The following is a 25,927-nucleotide window of genomic DNA, read 5'->3' as shown; positions in this document are numbered from 1 at the left end:
GTAATCTGTGCTATGTTATAATAGGGGGTTGAAAAATATGCTCATAAAAGGGAATGAATACACCCCTAAAATGGAGGTGGTTGTGTTTGTTATCTGCTCTGCTGTATGTTAGTAACTGTTATGTTACATAGTCTTATGCTAAGGGATTGAAAACGAAAACACCTCTACTATGTGTACGTAGGGGTTGGAAAATATGCTTATAAAAGAGAACGAATCCACCCCTAAGATGGAGGTTGTTATGTGTTACGTAGTCTTATGCTCTTCTATGTGTTCGTAGTCTCAGTGTAATTTCTGCTATGTTAAAAGAAGGGTTGAAAACGAGTACACCCTTGCTATGTTATGTATTATCAGCTCTTCTATGTGTTCGTAGGGGTTGAAAAATATGCTCATAAAAGAGAACGAGTACACCCTTGTTATGTTACGTACTCTTATGTGTTATCTGTTCTGCTGTGTGTTACGTACTCTTATGTGTTATCTCTGCTCTTCTATGTGTTCGTAGGGGGTGGAAAAGTGATCATAAAAGGGAACGAGTTCACCCCCTAAAAGTGCTCATAAAAGAGAACGAATACACCCCCTTAAAAGGGCTCATAAAAGGGAACAAATTCACCCCTAATATGGAGGTCGTAAAAGATCATGGGTGGACGGGGCGTGGGTCATAGCGTATCGTGAGACACTGGAAAATTGAGTCCTTGCTCTCAGGAGACCATGGAAAAAAAGGCGATTTTTCAGCTACCGGGTGTCAGGTGCCTCCCACCTACTCTGCTTTCTTGTAGAAATCCTATATAACTTTCAATAAGCAATAACACTCATGCAGGGTCAGTCGTATGACCAAGAATTCTATACGAAAAATCTTCCCTAACAAAATTTAGTCCCTTCCCCCCACGCACATGTTTCTTCCGAAACCGTACTGAGGATTCTCAGAGGACGTTTCCCAATGAGTTTTATTACCCTTGTAGAGAAAAAGCATGCTTTTTCGGTAAACTAAAGAGTTTAGCCGATTGCAGTATACGAATATATTAACACATCTCTCAGCAATAATATTATTAAACAGAAATGAATTTCTCCTTTATCCCTCCGAGTAATTCAAATACGTACTAAATAGAGTATTTTCACATTGAATTTTACGTATTTACTCTCATACATACTATATTTATTGTATATTACTGCATACAATTACCGTTGTGAGAAATTAAATTTCTGTAACCTCTCTGTAACGGACACCTCTCAGTAACGGACAAATATTCACGTCCCATTGGTGTCCGTTATTCAGAGGTTTCACTGTATTATATATTTATATTGTAGTTTACAAGATTGCCAATATTGATTGAAATATCTGGTTATAATGCTAGTAGCGGAATTCCCTCTTTAGCACAGAAATTTCCTCTTTGCATCCTACCACGATATTAGGCGAGATGGGATTAGGCAAGATGGGAATTCCCATTTCGCCTAAAATTGTGATATTTCTTCTCTTGGAGATATAAGTGGCTGATAAATCGTTAGACGAGGTGGGATTAGGCGAGATGGGATGGAATCATCTGGACGGTAGGTAGTGGCATGACGTCATGCCGTCCCCCATGCCTATGTTTGCCCATTGTAATTGCTTAGGAACTCGGGGGACGCCGTACACATTTTTTGGAGGTGGGGGGCTGGGTTACCCGCGTTCCCACGCACTTTTACCCCTGCTGCTAAATATTAATTGCTGTGAGGACTAGCGAAAAATATTATGCGGTAATAATAATAATAATAATAATAATAATAATAATAATAATAATAATAATACCAATTCTACTACTACTACTACTACTACTAATAATAATAATAATAAAGGACCTGAATGATAAATATATTTTCATGATAAATATAAATCTGGATATGTTGTATTTTATAAGGAATAAAGAGGCTTCAAACAACAAATTGAAAAATATAATTTTGTATAACAGAAAACTAGCCTTATCAGTTGTTTTTTCTTGTGTCTGTGTCTGTTTTTTAAACAGAATGTTACAAGGCACAAAACAACGCCTGAGGGCAGGTTGCTTTTAGCCTGAGGCAGCTTCAGTACTCAAATTAAGACTTTCGTTCTGTCAGTTTGTGTGTAGCTATCAGTCAACCACACAGGTTCTTTGCAACGCTGAATTTTACAAGAAAGGTTTTGTTCATCGCTTTACAAGAATGGTTTACAAGAAGGTCCATCGTACATTGTAGTCACTTCCCCTCTTTTGCACACTGTCTGAAATTTAACTTGTATACTGTAGTGAGTTACAGAAAAGAGAATGCTATTTTTTTAAAAATGACATTATCAAATAAGATTGAAAATTATCACAATATATTCAAGATGAAAAATATTCATTTAACAGCCGTCGTATTTAGTTATCTACACAGAAAGTCCTATAATGTGCTTTCTTCTTTACTAATATGAGCACCGAGCTTCTTCGTGTCTAAGTGGTAAGCGTACGCGCCTTTGACGTGAGAAACCCGGAGTCGATTTCCGCCGAGAGCTCATGTGGTTCGGATTTCACGATTAATCAGTAGGTCCCGTCTCATATAGCCTCGCTGCTGAAGGGGACGATAAAATCAACTCAACGCATATTGAGCACCATAGGAGATATAACTCCGAGGGGAATTTTGTCCCTGGGAAACCTCCCAAAATCATCAATGGTACGAAATATGTCTGCAATGCAACATATCAATCATTTCCAACTCTATGCTCTGTGATCTAGTTTGCTTTTCATGTTTTCAGTAAACTAGACAGACAAAAGGAAGAATAGAGGCTTTCTTCCAGAAAATTTTGTTCGAGGGTGGGGGGTCACACAGGCCCGAATCCACGGGGAGTCTAGGGGGCCGGGCTTACCCTAAATTTTTACATGAGAATGAAATATGAGCATTAAAGTAGTCAGCCATTAGGATTTTTTTAGTCTTAGAATAATACCAGATTCGACTTCTGGTGTAAGCTCAACTTTCAGTCCTGTGTCATTTGCAGGTCTCGTCTCATACAGATTCGTTGAAAAACCTCTAAACATGTGCTGTGACTAGTGAGAACTAACGTTTTTTTTTTAGTAAAAGAGATATACATTTCTTGCTTTAGACTCTGCCCTGTAATCCAGTTTTTCTGGAGGCGAGATAGCATGGTTGGGAACGGTCGATCAGATTCAAGCTGCGAACCCACATCAAAAAGACCTTCCTTTATAACCTTGGTGTTGTATAAGGACGAGAAACAAAAATATAACGATAGTTCCAGTAATAGATATTCTAGGAAAGAGATTTGTAGCTGGTTTTGAAATAGAGAAACGACAGTGCCTGAGCTTTATTAATATTACTAGCATATATTACCCGCTTTGCTGAGTTGAAATGAAAATTTAAATGCACAACTCCGTATTTCATGTGTTTAGTATCCGTGAAATATGCTGTTTTCGTTTTTAATGGCATCGATTTAAACAGCATCGGAAAGATCATTGATCATCTCGGCGACCCCAAAAATCATGGATAAAACACCAATAATGGTCATTTTCGGTCATTTATATGTATATTTCCTCCTCCCCTATTTTGCGGGCCATGGCATCAAAAGTGACACTGTTCATCTCAGCGACCCCCAAAAATGTGGATTCAGCACTAATATTGGTCATTTTCGATCATTTTGCAATCTCTCTTTCTCCACCTCCCCCAAGTTGTGTGATTGAATTTGAAATTAAACGGGATCGAAAGTACCACTGTTCATCTAAGCGACCCAGAAAACTATAAATTCGACACTGATAGTGGCCATTATCGACTATTTAATATATCTCTTTCTCCTCTTCCCGCAAGTGGCGGAGCTGATCTTGCATTTAAACCGGATCGAAAATGTCACAGTTCATCAGAATGATCCCGAAAATTGTGGATTAGACACTAATATTGGTCATTTTCGATTATTATTATTGTGGTGGATACATTAATAATTGGCAGGTCAGATAGTATAAGTGTATAAGGATATTGATTTAAGAATTTCTTGCCTTGCTTAAAACCAGACTTCCGTGTAAAGAATTCTGTATACGTACATTGCTCTATAGACTTCGCAACCAGGAAATATGTAAAACACTTGGTAAAAATTCAGAGTCAGATATAAGGAAGTCTTGCTACAAGGAAGTCACTCTAGTCACCTGCGAGGTAATTGCAACGATAGGAATTTAGAGTATTGCAAGAAATACGGAAGGTAGTTTTCGACCTGCAGGTAGAGCACGAGGAGGATAGTCTCGACTAAACTCCCGTTTCGGAAAGATCCCGCGATTCGACATCTAAGTTTCTATATTTTTTTAGTGATTATCTTGACGCTTCCATACCAAGACTGAAGTACTTCAACAGCAACCAGGTTAGTAGTTTCTCTTGAGATGTCTAAATTAAGCAAGGGGGCCGCGGTGGCTCAGTGGTAGAGCGTTCACCTCTGGTGCTTGGGGTCCCGGGTTCGATCCCAGCCCCCGCCAAGTGAGCTTTGTGGTGGACAAACACCGTGTGCGTGGGTTTTCTCGGGGTTCTCCCGTTTCCTCCCACTTTCATCATTCCACCATTTCATTCATTTCTCATAATCACCGTCTCCTTTAGCCTAACCGGCATAACCGTGGGACGTAAAACTCAAAGATTTCATTTCATTTCTAAGTTAAGCAATTATTAAAAAGACCGAACGATCTTTAGCTTCAACTAAAGTCAATTAAATTAACTTAAGTTTAAACTATAAATCCAATATTTTATGAATGAAATAGGAAGATATATAGTAGCCACACTGCCCATGCAAAGCCCTAAGCTGTTTACTAATCTAATTGTCATGATAATCAAGAATAAATTATTTAATGATATATGTTAAGCGTATTTATTTAGCTGGTTGTCTGGTTCGCTATCATCGAACCCAGATTGACCGAATTACGGTAATATTAGCATCAAATGATTAATCACGATTATAAATCATTAACACCGAACCAGACACCACATTATTATTATTATTATTATTATTATTATTATTATTATTATTATTATTATTATTATTATTATTATTATTATTATTATATAGCTCCCCTACCCCTCCTCCGTGCTGCGGCACACGGCATCAGCATTGTCACTGTTAATCTCTGCTACTCTTAAAACTATTGATTCTACACTAATATTAGTCATTTTCGATCATTTTTAAATGTTTATCCTCTCTTCTCCATTGCACCCTCCCGCTCCCCAACTATTAGGGCTGAACTTGGATTGAAACAACAGCAGAAGTGTCACTGTTTCTCTCATCGACCCCGAAAACTATGGATTCAACTCTAATATCGGTCATGTTTGATCATTTTCAAATTTTTCTCCCCCTCCCCCTCCCTACTTTGCATCGTCAAAGTGAATAACCTAAAGCAATCCCTGTCCCTAAACTCATGTATGTTGGAAATTTGATTGAGATCGGTCACGTGGTTCAAGAGTGATGAAGTCACAAAGGTAGTCATTTTATTTTTATTTTTTACATATATTTTTCCCTCCACCTCTCCTACGTTGGCTCGTCAAAATGAAACGATAAAAACACCCAAGGCCCGACCCTCATATATGTTGAAAATTTGATCGAGATTGATTGAGTGGTTCAAAAGATATTAGGTTTTATTAGTTTTTACTTATTCGTCCCCCTTCCCCTCCCCTAGGATCAACCGTTAAAGTGAAATTAGAAAAATGTTTCCAGATCCAAACCTCATATATCTTGAAAATTTGATTGAGGTCGTTCAGATAGCTCAATAAGTATTAAGTTACAAAATAGTCGCTTTCAGTCTTATATAAATTGATTTTTATATGTCTCCCACTCCTTCTCCTCCCTCACGGTGCTGCGTCAAATTTAAATCATAAAAGTGATCCCAGGCTTGAACCTCATCTATGCTGAAAATTTGATCGAGATCGGTCGAGTGGTTCAGGAGTTATAAAGTTTTATTTATTTTTTACACCCCCTCCTCCTCCCCTCAGTTTTACCATCAAAGTGAATAGCCTAAAACCAGCCCAGCCTTGAAGCTAATCCATGTTAAGAATTTGATCGATATCGGTTGGGCGGTTCAGGAGATTTACTCACAAACAGTTATTTTCAATTTTATATATATAGATTGGTAGTGTAGAATCTAGATATTTTCCCATTGGGCAACGTAGAATTTTGCGGGACTTTCTACACCCCGCCACCCTTTCCAACAGAACGGCGGATGCATCGCTTTTATAACTAGCAATCGTCAACATTGAGACTTTTCCCAAATAGGCAGTCCTGGCTTCGATAGAAGAACAAAAGTTTGAAGGGCCGTATCAGGACAGTGGAAAAGAGTCATCTTTTATTAGCTACACAGCACGACTAGCCGACGTGACGGCCACCATGGCCTCACATCATGTAGTCCATTTTTTTAAATTTTCAATGGAGACCTGCCTACGTATTTTGAATTGCAGAGGAAGGTACGTTGTATGCATTAACATTACAAATATAAGAGCATACTGGTATTGAAATTTGAAAGACGTTTAGGCCAAATTGAATTCAATAGGTGATTGTATTTCCTTTGTAGGAGCTTTTACTTTTTACTTTTGCAGCTTCTCGTCCCCTAAATTGCCGCTCGGAGCGTTTGTCCCTTTTCCCCAGATCTGGCACTGATTACACAGGGCTGCAAATTGAAAAAAGTTCATGTTGTTTTTTGAGTAATAGGTGAACTTAATTCTTTGTTCCTAGCTGATTATGAATAATGAATTCATTTTTCCCTGTCACGTAAGGTTTTCTTACAAATCAATGTCAAAATTTGGGCCTTCTTCCGTATTCAATACTGCTTTATTATACCTTATTTCTTATCTTCTATCAGACTAAAGAGCTTATTATGTTAAATAACTGAGCACGTTTTGTTTAATGTGAATGCAGACAGACAAAGAAAACAATATAAGATTCTCTACACATACAGATTACTACATATATACATATAATATGGAAATATATACATAAATATATACGTTGTAAAATGGAAATCAACACAGTCATATAACACTTATTTTTTACATCTTTTTAGCACGCTTTCTCCCATAAGCTTTCCTAATTTTACTGTGATTTTCTTCTGAAGTTTCTCTGTGCAATGTCCAACAGTAGTCAGCCATCATGCTAACACTCCAAAGTCCCTGATACCTTTTCTCCATATCCCTCATGTCTTGGTGGAACCGTTCGCCTTGTTCCTCACTTAATTCTCCGAGATTTGGTGGAAAGTAATCAAGATGAGAATGCAAAAAATGCAACTTGAGATTCATGTTGCAACCCAGTTCTTGAAATTTAACTAACATATTCTCAACAACTCCTCTGTAATCAGCACTTTTGTGGTTCCCCAGGAAGTTCACCACCACGCTTTTAAACGCTATCCAAGCATCCCTTTCAGCATTAGTCATTGTTGCCTCGAAGTTTTTATCCTTCATTAACTTCCTAATGTCTGGGCCAACGAAGACACCTTCTTTCACTTTGGCGCATGAAAGTGAAGGAAATTTGTTGCATATGAACTTGAAACATTCGCCTTCCCTGTCGAGTGCCTTAACAAATTGTTTCGTCAATCCTAATTTTATGTGAAGGGGAGGAAGTATAACTTTCTCAGGACTGACTAAATTTTGTTGAATGATGTTTTTTGATCCTGCGTTCAGTGTTTTCCGTAATGGCCACTGTTTCCTTCCCCAGTGGTCATTTCGAGCCCTACTATCCCACTCGTAGATGTAACATGGCATTTTTGTATACCCACCTTGCTCCCCAAGTACAATGCCCAAAGCCTTCAAATCTCCACACACCACCCGACCATGTACCTCGTATTTAATTTTATTAAGAATAAATTGCACATTGTCATATGTTTCTTTCAGTGACACAGAATGAGCAATAGGAACTGAGGGGAACTTATTTCCATTATGTAACAGAACAAATTTTAAACTTGTTTTATTCGAGTCAATGAATAACCTCCAATCACTAGAAAGGCAAGGGAAATTTAACTTGGTCAATAAACCAGACACATCACAACAAAACACGACAGAACCTTCTTTTGAGAAATACTGCACAAATTCTTTTTTCCGGTGTCTGTACCAGGAAAATGTTGTTCCACAGGCCAGCAAGTTATTTTCATTAAGTCTGGAACCAAAAAGTTCAGCAGATTCTTTAGACAGGTTTAGGTCTCTAACTAGATCATTGAGCTGGCGTTGAGTGAGTGGTATAGGGTCACGAGATCCGCTAGGGGGGTTGTAAACGTCATCTTCTATTTCACTATTTTCCACTGAATCACTATACGAACTAGGATCACTTACAAACTCAAGACTTGATGGAGGTGTCGGAACAGGCAAGTCTAGGCCGTGCAGCACAGGTCTCATTGCAGAGGGAATATTGGGATACACTATATTTATCTTGTTTCGAGTATTGCGTCCTACAATTTCACAGGAACAGAAGTAGCAATCGTCGCTGTGGTTTTTAGGTTCTCTCCACACCATTGGTATTGCGAATGGCATAGATGACCGCTTTCCATTGCTCCAGTTCCGTAACGATTCCACACAAGGTCTACACACATTGTGTGGAGCCCACGATTTATCTTGATCTCCAAGTTTCATATGGAAGTATGCGAAATACGCTCTTTTTACAAAATCTGTAATTTTCTGTCTCTGTTTGCGTGGAACAAATTCACCACAGATGTAACAAAATAAATCTGGTCTATTCTTACAACCACGAGAAGCCATGGCAACACAGTATTCACCGAACTACAAAACAAAAAAACTAGCCTTTTTTAAAAGATTAACTAGCCTAAGAGATTAACATTTCATACCATTGAAGCACATCTAAGATTTGCGATAATTAAATATGAAATTAATTTGAAATGAGATAACAAGGTTTGAAATAGAAATATTTTAAATATTAATGTAGACAACATTGTAGTTAATTTAATTAAATTAAACTTCCTTACGTTTAAAACATATTCATCTTTATTACCGCCTGGATAATTTCATCACGCAGTGGTGACATCTAGCGTCAATCAGTTGAATTACGCTTAAACATGCATACCGCAATCAACCTATATAAATCGCGAATTGTAAGAAATCCTTACGTGATATGAGAAACCCAGTGGCAGTTTCGGTGTCAGCATGTTCAAATACATATAAAACACCTAAAATTATAAAAACAACAGAACCTATGCGGCCCTGTGTTATTGGAGATGACTGTGATCTGCAGAGGTCATGGCTTAATTATAAACAATAATATAGTAAGAAACTAAAACGTAAATGTAGTGAGAATAATAGCAACTCGCTGATTGTGCGAGCTGTTTTTCTCTTTTTTTTCCCTCAGCTGATCTAATAGTAACTGTGCCGCACTCAGAGCACGTACAGGAGAATTGACAACACCACACGCGAGCCCGCCTGAAACAAATTCGAGCTGAAATTTCTGAATGATTCTTCCAACCTTACGTTCAAGGTTTCTTTATAATGTCAAAAATTATATTGTATATTTGTATATTTTATGTTGAACTTCGCTTACAAAAGTTTATTCTTCTCTCCAAGGTTTTAAGTTCAATCCCCTTCTTTCTCTTCGTTGATAAAACCTAATGACCTTTTTACTTATTCGTGGCATGATTTTTTCCCCACACAAGTATTAAACTTTGAATTCAGCGCTTGAGAGTAGCAGAAACATACGAGCTTGATATTCCTCCGCAAGACCAATATCCACTCATCACTGAGTTCTGTTGCTTGCCACTAGATGGCAATATAAGATGCAGTTACGAAAAAGGAGCAATTAATGATTTGAATCAATACAATCATAACCTTGAAATTCAGTCTCGTTTCGGCTTAAAATGTGGAATAGTTTCCCGTATGAATCAATGGGGATCATTTTAAAAATTCCGGCGGTATTCAGTTCTCTTAAATGGAAATTGTCGCCGATCAATAGAAAGTTAATATGGGAGAACTATGAAATAAAACAAACAGACACGCGTCATTTTGTAATAAAATTACATGGCGAGTGCATTTTATCTGATTCAAAGCTGTTATCGTCGAATATACACAATTAAAGGTGCCCCGATTGGCCAAATTAAAAAAAACTCAGCAAATTATCCCTCTACAGGCGAATTTTTTTTTCGTCACCACCGGTGGGAATACGGGTTTCTTATTATCCTGAAAAAAAAAACCGTTTAGGTGGGACCCAGACCGCTCCAAAACTATGATCATGAAATATCGAAAGTGCTAATAATAGTATGCCAAAAGTGCTTGAAGGACATGAAGAATTGAAATGACACATTGTGTAGGGACAATACGCAAAAAATAAACGAAATACGTTTTTTTATTTTCTGTGGAGAAACGGTTTTAGGGGGCAAATACCCACCCAAAATTTTGAAATTTGAGGTCCAAAAGGCAAGAAGGAATGCACCGAATTGAATGATATTGTGGGCAGATAGTGTAGACATAAAATGAGATAATTCGGTTTCGTATTTTCCTGAAAAAAAAAAAGGTTGAGTGAGGAACGGACCTTGTAACCCGTTGATTACGAAATATCGAAAGTGCAAATAAGCATACGTCAGAACCTCATAAAGACTGGAAAATTGCAACGAAACTTCGTATAGGGACAATTTGCAAAACAATAAATGAAACGTGTTTTAATATTTGAGGAAAGACAGTGCTTTGGCCTAGGCCCCTCCGACAAAAAAGTAAATATTACCGTAATAGCACAGGAAGGAGTGGACTGAAGCAAATGAAATTGTGTGTAGATATTATATAGACCCAATGTAAAATAAGGCCTTTCGTCTCTCTCAAGTGTCCCAATTCGTTTTGCTTTAAATTTGGCAGATCAACAGCTAACTGGAAATAAATTGACACGTTTTTTTATGCGCAAAAACATTGTAAGGGTTAAACATTCCTCCTGAAATACTATAAAAAACGTTATACTGTTTGTACTTGTAGTTGATATGCCAAATTTCAAAAAATCGGATGAATACACGACACTTGTAAAACACGAAAGGCCTTATTTTACATATCCAATATCTATATACAATTTCATTTGCTTCGGTTCACTCCTCCCGAAACTCAACAAATCGTTCCACTCAACAGTTTTTTTTTCTTTCAGGAAAATACGAAACACGTATTCCCTCATCTTACCTCTACAATATTTGTGCACATTTCATTCACTTCGGTTTACTTCTTCTTGCCTTTTTGGGTCAAATTCCAAAAAGTTTGACGGTTGCTCTTGCCCCCCAAAACCCTTTTTCCCTCGAAAATAAAAAAAAACGTATTCGTCTATTTTTTGCCTATTGTTCATACACTAAGTTGCGTTGCAATTCTTCATCTCTTTTACACACATCTGACATACTGTTACTGGCACTTTTGATATTTCGTGATCAAAGGTTTGGAGGGGTGCGTGCCCCACCTAACCGTCTTTTCCAAGCAAATATGAAACCCGTATTCCCTCATTTTTTGTCTACAATGTCTGCACAAAATTTCATTCATATTGGTTCACTTCTTACCTTTCGGGCCAACTTTCAAAATTTTGGGGACTATTTTTTGCCTCTGAAATCCATTTTCCGCAGAAAATAAAACAAACCTTATTCCTTTATTTTTTTCGTATTGTCCATACACAAAGTTTCTCTGCAATTCTTCATGTCTTACACACTTCTGAAATACTGTTATTACCACTTTTGATGTTTCGTGATCAAATGTTCGGAGTGGTCGGTGCTTCACCTAAACCTTTTTTCAAGGAAAATACGAAACCCGTATTCCCTCATTTTATGTCTACAATGTCTGCCTACAATTTCATTCACTTCGGCTCACTTCCTTCTGCCTTTCGATCGTCAACTTTCAAAATTTAGGTGGGGGCTTTTGCCCCCTAAAACTGTTTCTTCGCAGAAAATGAAAAACATTATTCGTTTATTTTTTTGCGTATTGTCCATACACAAGGCTTAGTTTCAATTCTTCATATCCTTTATACACATCTGACATACTGTTACTATCTCTTTTGATATTCCGTGATCAAAGATTTGTAGTTGTCCGTTTTTCATTCAACCATTTTTTCCATGAAAATATGATACCCGTATTCCCTTATTTCATGTGTACAATATATGTGCACAATTTCATTCACTTCGGGACACCTATTTTGATTTTCGTGCGTCAATATCAGAAATTTTGGATGGGGGCTTTTGCCCCCGAAAACCGTTTTTCCGCAGAAAATAAAAAACCGCATTTGTTTATTTTTTGCGTATTGTCCATGCACTAAGTTGCGTTGCAATTCTTCATCTCTTTTACACACATCTGACATACTGTTACTGGCACTTTTGATATTTCGTGATCAAAGGGTTGGAGGGGTCCGTGCTCCACCTAACCGTCTTTTCCAGACAATACGATACCCGTATACCCTCATATTATGTTTACAATAACTGTGCCAAATTTTATTGATTTCGGTTCACTTCTTACCTTTCGGGCGTCAACTTTCAAAATTTTCGGGTGGATTCTTATGCCCCCTTAAACTGTTTTTCCGAAGAAAATAAAAAAACGTATACTTTCCTTTTTTTGCACATCGTCCATGCGCATAGTTTCGTTGCAGTTCGTCATGTCTTTTACACACATCTGACGTATTGTTACTAGCACTTTTGATATTTCGTGATCAAATGTTTGGTGGGTACCCTGCCCCACCCAACCCCCTTTTCAAGGAAAATACGAAACCCGTATTCCCTAATTTTATGTCTAAAATATCTGTGTACAATTTCATTCACTTTGGCTAACTTCTTTTTGCCTTTCGGGCCACAAATTTCAAAACTTTCGGTGGGCGCTTTTGCCCCTTAAAACCGTTTTCTCCTAGAAAATAAAAATGACCGTATTGGTTTACTTTTTGCGTGTTGCCCACACGTAAAGTTTCGTTGCAATTCTTCCTGTCCTTTACACACATCTGACGTACTGTTACTAGCACTATTGGTATTTCGTGATCAAGTGTTGGAGGGGTCCGTGCCCCTCCAACCGTTTTTTTAATAAAATACGAAACTCGTGTCCCTCATTTTATGTTTTAAATATCTGTGCACAATTTCATTCACTGCGGTTCAGTTGTTCTTGCCTTTCGGGTGTCAACTTTTTAACTTTTTGTGTGGGTTTTATATTAAAAGTTTACATTATGTAACTTTTTCGTTTTTATGAGATTATTTTTTGGGGGAAAGAGAACTGTTTTCCTCTGGTATCTGTTTGTTGTCATTCATTTTGTTTGAATGCTTAAGTAAGATCATTTTGTAATTTTTGATGTCATCCAACTCCGTCACGATAATAAAATTGTCATTCTTAACAATTTGTTTTATTCTCTTATTTGGAGTTTGTCACACTAATATATTTGTTACAAAATTCAGGTTTGGTCCAACGCCTTTCGAATTCGCAACCAACCTGACCGCCGAGCTTTCTGGGTTGCCTGCTATTGCAGGAAAAGGAGGAGAGCAAGTGGTAATGCACTTTTGGAGTCGTGTATACAACGTAGATTGTTAATATCTTCAAAAACAACATACAAGTAGATACTTCTACGGTGTAGATTAAGAATACGTGTAGCAATACAAAATAATTACATATAACCCACCTTTCGGACAAGATAGAGTTTTAATATCTTCAAAAATATTCTTTTATAAGCTTTATTATATTCTTTGGTGCAAGTTTACTTTATGGGGAGCTTAGGCATCATGGTTATAACTATAGCATTTTCTGGGCTTTCAATGTTCGGCTCAAAGAGTGTTAAGATTGGACTAAAATAATTTTTATTGTAAACTTTTCTCAGATAATGGGAGCATCATACATGCATATATATGGATGGATAAAAGTGTGTATATTCCAGCATAACTCTTGAACGCCTCGAGTAATCTCAACCGAATTTGGTACACGTATGACTTACAATCTGAAAAAAAAAAAAAAAAAAAGCTGTCAGGATATGGCATACACCCCTTCCCGCTTAGAGGGGGAAAGAAGTGACATATAAAATAATCAAGAACGACCGATATTTGTGACGAATTCATAGTTCTCATGGTCGCTAAATCGACTAGTGACAGTTCCGATTACATTTAAGCTCAAGTTTAGTCGAGGGACTAAGACGTGATAAATGTGGATAATGAATAATCCAAGCACAACAAGAAATTAAAAACAAACCAAGTAGTCTGAGTGAATGAACACTTGACTTCAAAAGTGAGGAAGTGTGTGGTTGTTTAAGGAGTGAACTGGGTAGAGTAGTGGCTTACGCATGTGCACGATACGCCAAAGATCCTGAGTTTGTGTCCTGCGTTTTTTCACTCTCTATATATAGGGAGTAAGATATCCCTAGCACCCCTAAGGGCGTGACATGTGAAAATAATCATAAACGTTCAATATTAGTATTGAATTCATTGTTTTCGGGTCACTGAGATGAATAGTGACACTCAAAACGCCGTTAAGTGCGATTTCAGCCTTCGTCATCATGAGAGGTGAGAAGGGGTCAAATTAAAATGTCCAAAATAATCAAGATTAGTGCCGAATTTATACTTTTTGAGGCTCAGAAATCGGCTGATCCGTTTGAAATGACTATTGAAGCATATTTATTACCCACTTCATGCTGGATGTTTGTCATACCACTTTGCTTAAGGGCGATTCTAGGGTTATAGGGTATTTCAAAATTTATGGCAAAAGTAGAGTATCTTACGGATTTTTATCATCACGGTTTCATTGAAAGGCATATCACAAGGAGGAAAATGGACTAGAATATTTTTCATAAGTTTCATCTCTCCGTGTGGAAAACGGGTATTTTAGATTGTTATACAAATTTCAACTCCCATTTTCCTTCTTCCACGTCCAATTTCCAAAAATCCTTCCATTATGTTACCTTATATCACAAATCCTATGTACCGTCAAAATTTCAAGTGTAGCGTATGTTGTGTGATTGAATGTAAAGGTAGGTTGCCATGCTGCAAGAATCTTGTAGCTGTCATTAAAAAATCTTGCAACCCCATCTTTCTATTTACTATTTACACATTACAACTTTCTGAAAGCAAGAAAGATATCTCTACCCATGCAACACTGCACTCTAGTGGACAAATAGTGAACCTCCTCATTAAAAACTGTATTTTATTTGTTACAATAACAATACTGACATTATTTCTTCCTTATAAGCACATCTAAGAATACATAGATTATCTGTAGCCATCGTATTTGTTCCAAAATAAACATCGGAAAGCTTGACAACAATATCTTTCGGATCTTTAACGATTTTGAGCAACAAAGTAAAATCTGTAGATAATGTTGCTACCACTCCCAAATTTACTGGTATTAGCCATGGCTTCCAAGAATTTATATTTATCCAAACTGGATTCAAAGCATTCTTCATGAACATAGTCAAAGTGGTTGTCAGCCTCCTAGGATGTCTCTACTTCCGTCTTATTGTGTGTTATAGAAGAAAAATCTCGTCCAGTTCTTTACCAGGATGTAATGTGCCTAAGATCGACGACACATTCCCGCGCTGGATGGCGATGCTTATACGTTCGAAAAGGAATGCAGTAGCTCGGGGGTCACCAGTTTTGATTGCTATTCGATGACCAACTCCATTAATGAAATTAGATCCTTCGTGACCCCAAGACCCACTGGCTTCTATTGCTACTGTTACAAACCAATATTTGTGCAATAGATTTGTGTATTTTAGTCTTTTATCTGATTCTCTGTGAGCGGCGACGAGACCTGCCTGAATTGAAGAATGGGGTATGTTGGAAGGAGCAAACATATCGGAACATGTGAAATCCCAGAGTAGTGATTTTCCGTTTTTCCACGGTACCAAGGTCATGCCATCAGGCCTTTTACCATCAGAGCGGCAACAACCATTTGGTTCTTTTATTGAAGGAACTCCCGCTGAAACGAGGGCTCTACAAATAATGTCGTTTACAATATGATGTCGAGATTGTCTTCCCGCACTTTTTTTTTTTTTTTTTTTTTTTTTTTTTTAACATGAAAGACCATGTAATCCTTTATTATCAACATATGCGTTGCAAGCAGGACAAAAGTGAGGCTCACAAATATTAGCACCTAAGCGCAGAGCTGTAGCAATACGAAAGCTCTCATTAGAAAGGTGTAGGCCGAGTGTGTGAGAAGGTAGGGATTAAAAACTTGTATTTTGGCGCTCTTCTTCTCCCTGGCCAAAAGAATCTGTCGTTTCGGAATTGGCGAAACTTTTTTGATCACTTGGAGGGCGATAGCAGATAGCAAGAAAGACGACCCAGAAAGTTCCACATGATTTAACTTCTTGCATCATTAAAACAACAACAATAATAATAATAATAATAATAATAATAATAATAATAATAATAATAATAATAATAATAATAATAATAATAATAATAATAATAATAATTGCACGTTCCGTTCAAGATTGTTTACATGCAGAAATATTGTAGGGTTGCAAGAATTTTTTAATGATAGCTACAAGATTCTTGCAGCATGGCAGCCTAGCTTCAAGAGAGTTTAGTTGGGAAATATGAAACCTCTGCTTAATGAGATTTCATCTTTCGTATATCAGACGTTTTGTATCGTATGCCATGGCCATTTATCTACTATCACACATTCCTCAACGCTACCTCAAGATCCAGTCGTCAACGTTTTCCTCAATCTTCCTTATTCCATACTTACCACTTCACTTGAAACCGAAAGTTCCCTCGTGGCTATATGGTTAGCGTACGCGTCTTCTGCTCGGGAGTCCCTTGTTCTATTCCCGGCGGACGGTTTCCACGTGAAGCTATAGGTCGTGAAGTTGTATGTCCTCGGTGCTTAAATGGGCGCAAAACTTCAATCCTGTCAATCATCTGAAAAGGTAAAAGTTTATCCAACTCACTATAGAATCATGTACTGAAGGACTCCAACCTTCATATCTTCGTTACGAAAACTGGCTCTGTGAAACAATTCCGCGCTTCAATCACACAAAGGAGGTCACAATAACTTAGTAATAGAGATCTTATCTCTGGTGCTTGGGGTCACTGGTTCGATTTCCGGCTAAGAGAATTTGTGGTGGACAACATCGTGTCTGAGAGTTTTCTCGGGGCACTCCCGTTTCCTCCCACATTCTTCCATCATCATCCACTTGCCTTAGTCGTCCATCTTCCTTAGCCTAAAGGGCATAATCGTGGGACGTTAAACTGAAAAATTTAATTTTAATTTCATTTCGAAGATCACTAACGGATAATAAGGGTTGTTACTCGCGTATGTGGTTTTGTGTGTTAATTCAGTGTTTGTGATACTGTACTTAAGTATATGTTTTCCGTAATATATGTGGCTTAATGCATGTACGAATAAATGTTTATTGCTGTATTGTATTACGCAATTAATGATCCCTAAAAGGTAAAGTTTACAGTATATTAATTTTTTTTCATTGTACATACAATAGTTTTGTTCGCCTAACTTCAGTTATTTAACAATGCATATTTTTAGATAATTCAAACCTTTTTCGTGTACTTTTGGACTTCGAATTAAAAAGACTTCAGTGTATTACACTTTTTTACTTCTTTATTCGAGGAGTGGTCCCCTGGAAGAACAAAGATCCAAAAGCCGCTTTTTTTTTTTTTTTTCGCTAGTAGAGTCTGGTTTGATGGTTTGTGATCAAGGTAACTTAAAAGACTCGCTAGGTATGGTTACTTTTTTTTTTTTAATACTTGGAAAGACTTTAGCACCTTAGATTTCATCATCTATGGTTTCCTTTCCTCCGAAATTTGTGCTACGTGAAGCTGTTGAAATTCATTATAACAAACATACTTTTTAACACTTTAGTGTGTTTTGTTTATTTATTTATGTATTTTGTTGTTTCAGCCGAACTCCAACATGAACCAATTTTACCAGCGTTACTGACTAACAGAAGCTTGATTGGCAATCCCGTGTACTCGACTCCAGTGGTAATAATTGCAGGACAGTCTCCGTCATCGTTACTGTTGACTTTAGAAACGCTGGTACGTCAGCCGGGTGTCAATCCACCGAGCGTTCTTGTGCTGCATTCTGAGAAGCAACATGAAGTCGAGTCACTCGTCAATTTGTTTGACTTTCAAAGTATCCTTTACGAAGAATCCACAACTGGCGAAAATAAACAGCAAGGTGAGTAAAAACTATTTTTGTGGAAAGACGGTAGTATCGATTTTTTTTATAAGAAATGAAAACGACACTATAAAGTCTGAATAAATATAGAAATATAATGTTTGAATCGGCGTAGGAGGTGTAATTTGTATTTTTTAACCGTGAATGATAGAAGACATTGTAAAAGTTTTCTTTTTTTTTTTTTCGAAGCGGAGATCTTTATACTGGCAACACTGTTTTTTGTGACAGCTGATATTACAGTTCTCGTTTGTTTTGAGGTTAGTTTGGTTTGGCAATTCATCATGAATAGACTCACGCCGGAGCAACGTTTGCAAGTTGTGCAAATTTGTTTTGAAAACTATGGTTCAATTCGAGAAACTCATCGGGCATTACGTGCATTTTACGGTGCTCATTATAGTCCATTAAACCGATTAATTCGAGAAACTATGGATCGTTTTCGCAATACGTGTACTGTAAACGATAATACGCATCCCGCAAAACGTCGTACAGTGTGGACACAACAAGCGATTGATGGTGTGTAGCGTAGTTCTGGTCAGAACGTTACAGTTAACGATGTTCATATAGAGACATGATTACTTTTTCGTGCCTCAATTGAAAGACATTAATGTTGCAGACATGTGGCTTCAGCAGGACGATGCTACATGCCACACAGCACGCTCCACAATTAGTTTACTGAAAGAAACATTTGACGAATGATTAATTTCACGAAATGGACCTGTTAATGGGCCCCCGCGTTCGAGTGATTTGATGCCATTAGATTATTTTTTCTGGGGATATGTAAAGTCGCATATCTACGCCGAGAAATAAGAAACAATTCAGCACTTGGAAGCCAACATTTGACACGTTATTTCCGAAATACAGCCTGATTTACTGCGAAAAGTATGTGAAAATTGAACCTTCAGATCACGCCATATACACGCCAGCCATGGTGGGCACATGCCCGAAATCATATTCAAACATCAATGTCATAAAAGGGACTGTCAAATAAAGCCAATTTCATGGATATTAATAAAACCTTTTTCTGTGTTTTATTTCAACATAAAGTTCTCCGCCTCTTTTTTTTTTTTTTTAAAAAAAAAAAAAAAAACTTTATAACCAGAAAATAGGATTCTACTTACAGATTTCCGTAATTCCTGAAATTTCTTTAAACTTCAAAGCTTTGGACTCTCCTTAAGAGTCTTGGTCACGGAGGTTAAAAACAGGAAGAAAAAAATAGAAACATCAAGGAATAAAAAGGAACGGACTTACCATAGGAAGAGCTGAGTTGTACGGAAACACGTTGTCAAGTACGTCAGTAATCTGCATATGAAGTTGATGCAAACTCTGAAGATTACTACGTACTTGACAACGTGTTTCCGTACAACACAACTCTTCCCTTCGTAAGTCCGTTCCATTTTTATTCCTTGATGTTTCTATTTTTTTTTTCTTCCTGTTTTTTACGTCCGTGACCAAGACTCCAAAGGAGAGTCGAAAGCTTGGAAGTTTAAAGAAAATTCAGGAATTACAGAAATCTGTAAGTAGAATAATAGTTAAAATTCCTGATCGTGGTTTTACATTGTCCGAAGACAGTAATTTGTAGAAGTAGTCATGTGGAAAGGAGTTAGCAATCCTTCTAGACAAAGGAACAAATTTTAGTAGTTGCAGTGGAACATTGTTACAGAAATTGTAGGTAAATGTTTCTTTCTAAGACGTTTGATATGGCAACACAACTTTCACAATCGAGTGAATGTATCAAGATTTTCATTTGGAGAATGTCAGTATCTTGTCCTTATATTTTTTTTTCACAGGAATACGAAAATATGCCAGTAACAGTATTTTGTTGCACTCTTTTTCTCATTTTAATGTAATATTGGACATGTCAAAAATTTGAAAATCAATGTACAGTCTTCTTGTCCTTGTGTCACCGACCCTATTTGAAACGTCGTGTGTTATTACTCATAGTTAGAATTGACACAAAGACATCTGAATCGTCTTTTGTCAATTGAGATCTTTATTTTAAGGCAAACTTTAAAATAACTTTATATGTACAGTTAAGAGATATGTGACCATTAAAAAGAAAAAAAAAATGAAAATGGGTAGTAATGTTATTTCGAAGAAGACTATACGTAAATGAGTGTACAAAAGGTTACCAGCATTCTTGATTCATGATCTCTAAATTGTATTTTATTATGCATTGTTTGCGTAGAACTATGGTAGGGTAATCAGTGTCTTCTACTTACCAACGGAACGGCCTGAGCATGATACCTGGTGAGACTAGATTTATTTTCTTGTTCTGGTTTCGTGCTCTCATCTGTACCAACTGGATATGTTTGTCAACCTGAAAGACGGTCGAAGTGGAGTGGTAATCACTTACTTGCTGAGTACCGAGGTAATGGAGATCAGAAACCTTACCTTGCCTCTATCCGCGTGCGACGTTGGTCTGTTTCGAATCAAATTAGAGGGGAAAGGAGGGGTACGCCTTACTTGTTTGTACTTTTAACTGAATAGAAACATTTTTCTTTTTCATATATATATATATATATACCAGATGATTCACGAAATCCGTAACATGATCTTAACTCAGCTCCTAGTACACAGAAATCTTTGAAACAAAATATTTTATTACCAAAATAGATGTGCCGAATCACGTGGTGATGCTTCTGAAGTCAGAGGGGTCTCAGGAATACTTCTAGTGATGGGCAACTTCAAAATTTTAAATGGAAACGTATTTATTTTGCCTCTATTGAAACAATCGCCAAATCTCTCACGTTTGGGAAGATACACAAGCTCATTAATACGTTAATGTGAGGATTTCCGCATACTGCAACTCAAAAGGAATAGCAAATAGTTGTTTGAAATTAAAGCGAAGTACGAAAGTGCACATGAGGAAACAAACGGTGCAATTTTCGAAAACAGTGGCGTCTCGGGAATGCCTCTATTGGAAGCGAACATCTTCAAAATGTTAAATAGAAACAGGGGTCAATTTTGCCTGCGTTGAAAGAAGCGCTAAATATTGTATCACTTTCATATGCAATCTTCTTTCTCACCTCGACCATAGGTTGGTGGGCAACATGGAAATTTTAAAACTTCTCTCTCTTTTGGGCAGGGTTGAAATGTTTAAAACAAAATGTTTAAAACACGTGTTTAAAACATGTTTAAAACGAGGGCTGTTGTTTTATTCAGTTTGTTTTAAACGTTTTAAACAAATTGTTTTAAACGTGTTTTTTTTCGATGCTGGTTGGACATGTTTAAAACAACTCAAATATCAGATCGAAGAAGCTAATTTAATTTTCTAACAAACAGCCCATCCTCCGCAGGATTTGTGCATGGAGTAAATTACAAGCAGAGCTATATTCTTATTATAACAGCAATTACTGAACGAAATTCTGCACATCAGTGTGCGTATAACTAAACCAACAGAAATTCAAATGAAGTATTTGAACATTTCTTAATTTCCAAGAATAACGGAGGTTAAACACACTATACACTATTCTAAGATCCAAATTCACAGATTCAAAACTTGGGTATTTTTTGATCACTATCATTTCCATAATAATGAAGTTCTCACATCATAAGCTAGAAGAAATGCTCTGGCAAGTACAATACAACTCATAGAAAAGAGCAGTGACTGACTAGCCTACAAGGAGCAAATGACATATTTTAACTAAACAGTTTTCAAGATACATCCCTATCTCCAACATGGGTAGCTAATAATGGGTCTACGGCATAACAACACAATTAACTCTAGACACCCGCCAGGGATTTTAACAAAATGGTACATTCTCACGTTCGAGGCTCTGGTGACTCCCCTAATTATCACAGAGTCATGAGTTATAAACCATTGGAAAGCGTATAGACCACAAATTCCAATGAGGTAACATTCGTGAAATTCCCGCCGTATTCGTAGAAAAAGAACAGACATAAAAATCATTAAAAATATGAAAATATTGACTTTGCGCGCCCGGCCAACCCTTGCAGCCACCCTACGCTGACAAAATGATGCTAATGTGTAGGCAACATAGGCCCTCCCCCACTATAGTACCACGTCCATATGCAAATAATTTTTGCTGCACACATCATGTATACGAACAAGAATTATGCTTCTTGATCACTTCAGTGAAATATATCTTGTATTATATGGGACCGTCCCGAAAATAAATATAAATTAACCAAATTTGACCCCCTCTTCCGCTATAAACAAGTACACATACAGGTTACTATCATGTAGGGGACTGCCTCATTGCTTCACATACCAATTTTTATGGATGTACCACAAAGGGGGGAGGAATACTCGCCAAAACCTGATGAAAAAAATGATGAAAAATTAAAAAAAAAAACAACTTCATCCTCCCTCTCTCGGCCGTACATACGTACCCCCTATATCCATAAAATGCAACTGAGGGAAAGCTTCATCCCTCAAAAATACTTTGCCACCAAATCATCTTTCTAGCTTAATTAAGGACTGAGCTATTGATGTTTGTTGTAAAAATAAACGTAATTTACGTCTAAAAACTAAACTCCAAAAATTGGCTAACTTTGCCTCCTCTCTGCTACCCCATATAAGCAAGAAGTACAAATACACGATATTACCATGTAGTAGCCTACTTCATTGCTTCACGTAACAATTTTTATGAATCTATCCCCCAAGAGGGGGAATGGCCCCCAAAAAAACTGTTGAAAAAAAAAACAGAAAAAATTATATTTACCCTCCTCCCACATACATAAAATGCTTACCAGCAAAGCTGCATCTTTCAGGAATAAATTGGTACCAAAACCATCTTCCAGCCTTAATTTGAGGTTTAAGACTGAGCCATTGAGGTTTAAAGCCCTGACACAGCAGTTGCGTCAATGGGCGTTTAAAGATTAAGACTGCAGACGACCAGTAGAACGTAACACAAAAAAACTAAACTACATATTCTGTGAACGGAGATCGGGAAAATCCCGATTTCTTTCTCCGGAATTGAACATTTGGGCGGATCGAGATTAGGGAAGTTCCCGAAATTTGATCTAGCGGTTGAATATAGATGACAAGCAATACCTAAGAGTGTAAAACTGTAATATATATGATTATTTAGATTATTGTTTTAAACAAAATAAACATTTTAAACATGTTTTTTTTTAAACAAAGTACTTTGTTTTAAACGTTAAAAACGTTTTAAACAAAAAAACATGTTTTAAACATAAAAAAGTTCTTTTTGATTTTTTTAAAAAAATCATGTTTTTTTTCAACCCTGCTTTTGGGAGAGCTGTTTTAAGTTTATGACAATTGGCACCGTATGCCTGATACGGAAACTGAGTTGCTGAGCGAAAAGCATGATGAGATACTATTTACAATGCTAGAACAAAACGAAATGGAAACAGTTGGTCGAAATGAAGGAAAATCTAACGAATTTACTGTTACCAAAGGGTCGAGCAAAACATGGGGGCATGAACCTGGTTATTTACAATAGAGCAATTTCAGAAAGACATTTTGAAATTGTCCGCTCCCCAAGATATTCCCAAGACTCCACTGTTTTCGGAAACTGCACCGTTTGTTTGCTCATGTGCACATTCATATTTCGCTTTAGTTTCAATTATTTGCTCTTTCTTTCGAGTTGCAGCACACGGAAATCCTCGCATTGAAATATTAATGAGCTCATGTAACTCCCAAACAGTAAGAGATACGGCAAAATGTTTTCTCTCAAAGTTGTTGAAAATTTACCGATTGTTTCAATGGAGACAAAATAAACCCATGTTTCCATTTAAACTTTTGAAGTTGTCCCCCCGTAGAGGTATTCCTGAGACGCCCCTGATTTCAGAAGCATCATCACCTGATTTGGCACGTCCACTGTGTATTTTTTTCCAAAGATTTCTGTGCACTAGCAACTGAGTTAAAGGCCTGTTACAGATTTCGTGAATCCCCCGGTGTATATATATTATATCTACATAATGAACTACGTAGCAGAAAATAAAAAAATCACCGTACACAAAATAATTGCACTCTGATCACCTGTGCTAAAACGCGTCATCAGACAGGAAGGAAAGTATAGAACTTCCAATGCAAACATTTAGATTAATATCATGAAACATTATACCTTTAAGCACTGCTGTATGTATTCTCTCCCTCTCTCATCCTTGGTTGAAACAAATGTTTTTTTTTTCTTTTTTTTTTTTTTTTAGCAAAACTGGAGTATGCCTTCAAAGCCGTAAAGAAAAAGTACCCAAATAAAAAACATGTTATCATCTTGGAAGAGGGCCTAATACTAGCTCCGGACTTCATGTTTTATTTGGCACAACTCCTTCCAGTTGCAGAGAAGGATCACACAATTATTGGAATATCGGCTTGGAATCCAAATGGTAAATTACTAATTTTTAATTTTTTTTTTTTTTTTTTTTGTGTGTGTGTGTGTGTGTGTGTGTGTAACAACGCTTGCTTATTGTGATGTGGATGGTGCAGACATATTTCTTCTAAATATTCCATGTTCTTAAGGCTTTAGGAAATCTGGAAAATATTCACGCACAGGGTGTAACTACGGGAAATCATTTAGGAGTCGAGCGTCCCCCTCCCCCCATGCCAAATGAACTTCGTGGCCCTTAATGCTTTTGGATACTTGAACTTTCGTTTTGTTACTGCTAGGCAGACTTAGCTAGTAATGTGTGTAATGATTCTCTATTCTAATATATATATATTGATGTACAATATTTATAGTCTAGCATATTAGTTTAGCTTCAGATTATAGTGAAGTCATTATTAAGGCGACCATAGATTACAGTTTGACTACTTACGAAACACAGGAACGACTCAAGGATATCACGCACGCAATGACGGGATCACGCTCGGACATCCAGATGTCCCCGATTGTCCCGAATTTAGGAGGCCTGCGGGACAACGACGGGAGGCCCTTGTGTCAAATTCTGAAAGTCCTGTGGAGAATGACAGGATGCCTGCAGTCTCTGATGTCGGAATATTACGTACATATTGCTAGTACGTGCGTTCAAATTTGGTCAGAGCATGGTTGTGATTTTCATTTAATTTCACTCCTCACTATAATAAACCAATTTTTGGTTCAAGGGCAAGTGTGACTTTCGTACACATACATCTTAATATGGTAAATGTTTATTTATAAATAATATCTTGCCCAAAGAAGTTCAAACCCCAAACCTCCATTGCTTATATCATCACAATATTGTTATATAACAGCCCTACAATATGCCATGAATGATTTCTTGTTGTGGATTTAGGGTCCTGTTCAGCAGCAAGGTTATATGGGACGTGGATCTACAGCTTAACGTGGGATCCGAACCACATGAGCTCCCGCCGAGAATCGAGGACATGAATAATTTCTCGTGAACACAGTGACAACGAGTGATTTGCTTTTCGAAGTGTTTTTTCTTTGATACAGTTTTCCGAAAACACCTATTATAATTTAGTTCATATTTCGTTAATAAATATTTCCGTAATAACTGCAGCTTGACATAATCCAATTTAACAAATGAGAGCGAGAAAGTTTAGTGCGGTAGCCCGTACCTTTTATTTTACTACCGAACATACTTCAGTTTCTGAGTTAACTCTTTCTGACACTTCGAATTCTGACATATTGAAATATATGTATAAAACCTCAGCTAATTGACCTCAGAAACGTCTGTCACTCCAGTTCCCGATGACGTGTTTTAATATAACGAAATACGAGGCGGGTCTGAAAACTAAGGTTAGAACAGCTACTATTCATTCAAGCAATGTGTATTTGACAAGAAGTCTACTTCAGCTATTTAGTGTAGTCTGCCATAAAGTATAATCTTAAAACTAAATGAAAGATTTGAGTCTTAACGTCGAGTGATGGTGGTTATGGTTTTGTGTATACATAGTGATTTGTGAGTTGAAATTTGTGTCCCGTATGTTCACATTGGTCTTAGTTTATAT

The 25,927-nt window shown here is 37.1% G+C and overlaps 1 protein-coding gene across 1 annotated transcript in view; it reads left to right on the top strand.

Moving 5' to 3' along the window:
- Positions 1 to 25,927, top strand: part of LOC145687884 (protein O-linked-mannose beta-1,2-N-acetylglucosaminyltransferase 1-like) — a 177,103-nt gene that overhangs the window by 129,174 nt on the left and 22,002 nt on the right. Inside the window, exons 8-9 of the mRNA XM_081761402.1 lie at positions 17,770 to 18,048; positions 24,187 to 24,363. Coding sequence (XP_081617528.1) covers positions 17,770 to 18,048; positions 24,187 to 24,363 — 456 coding nt within the window. The remainder of the gene's footprint in view (positions 1 to 17,769; positions 18,049 to 24,186; positions 24,364 to 25,927) is intronic.

The sequence above is a fragment of the Thermobia domestica genome, chromosome 6, assembly GCF_964235325.1.
Source record: "Thermobia domestica chromosome 6, izTheDome1.hap1.1, whole genome shotgun sequence".
NCBI classification, from domain to species: Eukaryota; Metazoa; Arthropoda; class Insecta; order Zygentoma; family Lepismatidae; genus Thermobia; species Thermobia domestica.
Note: the sequence above shows the minus strand (reverse complement) of the source record. Positions and strands in the feature narration are given on the sequence as shown.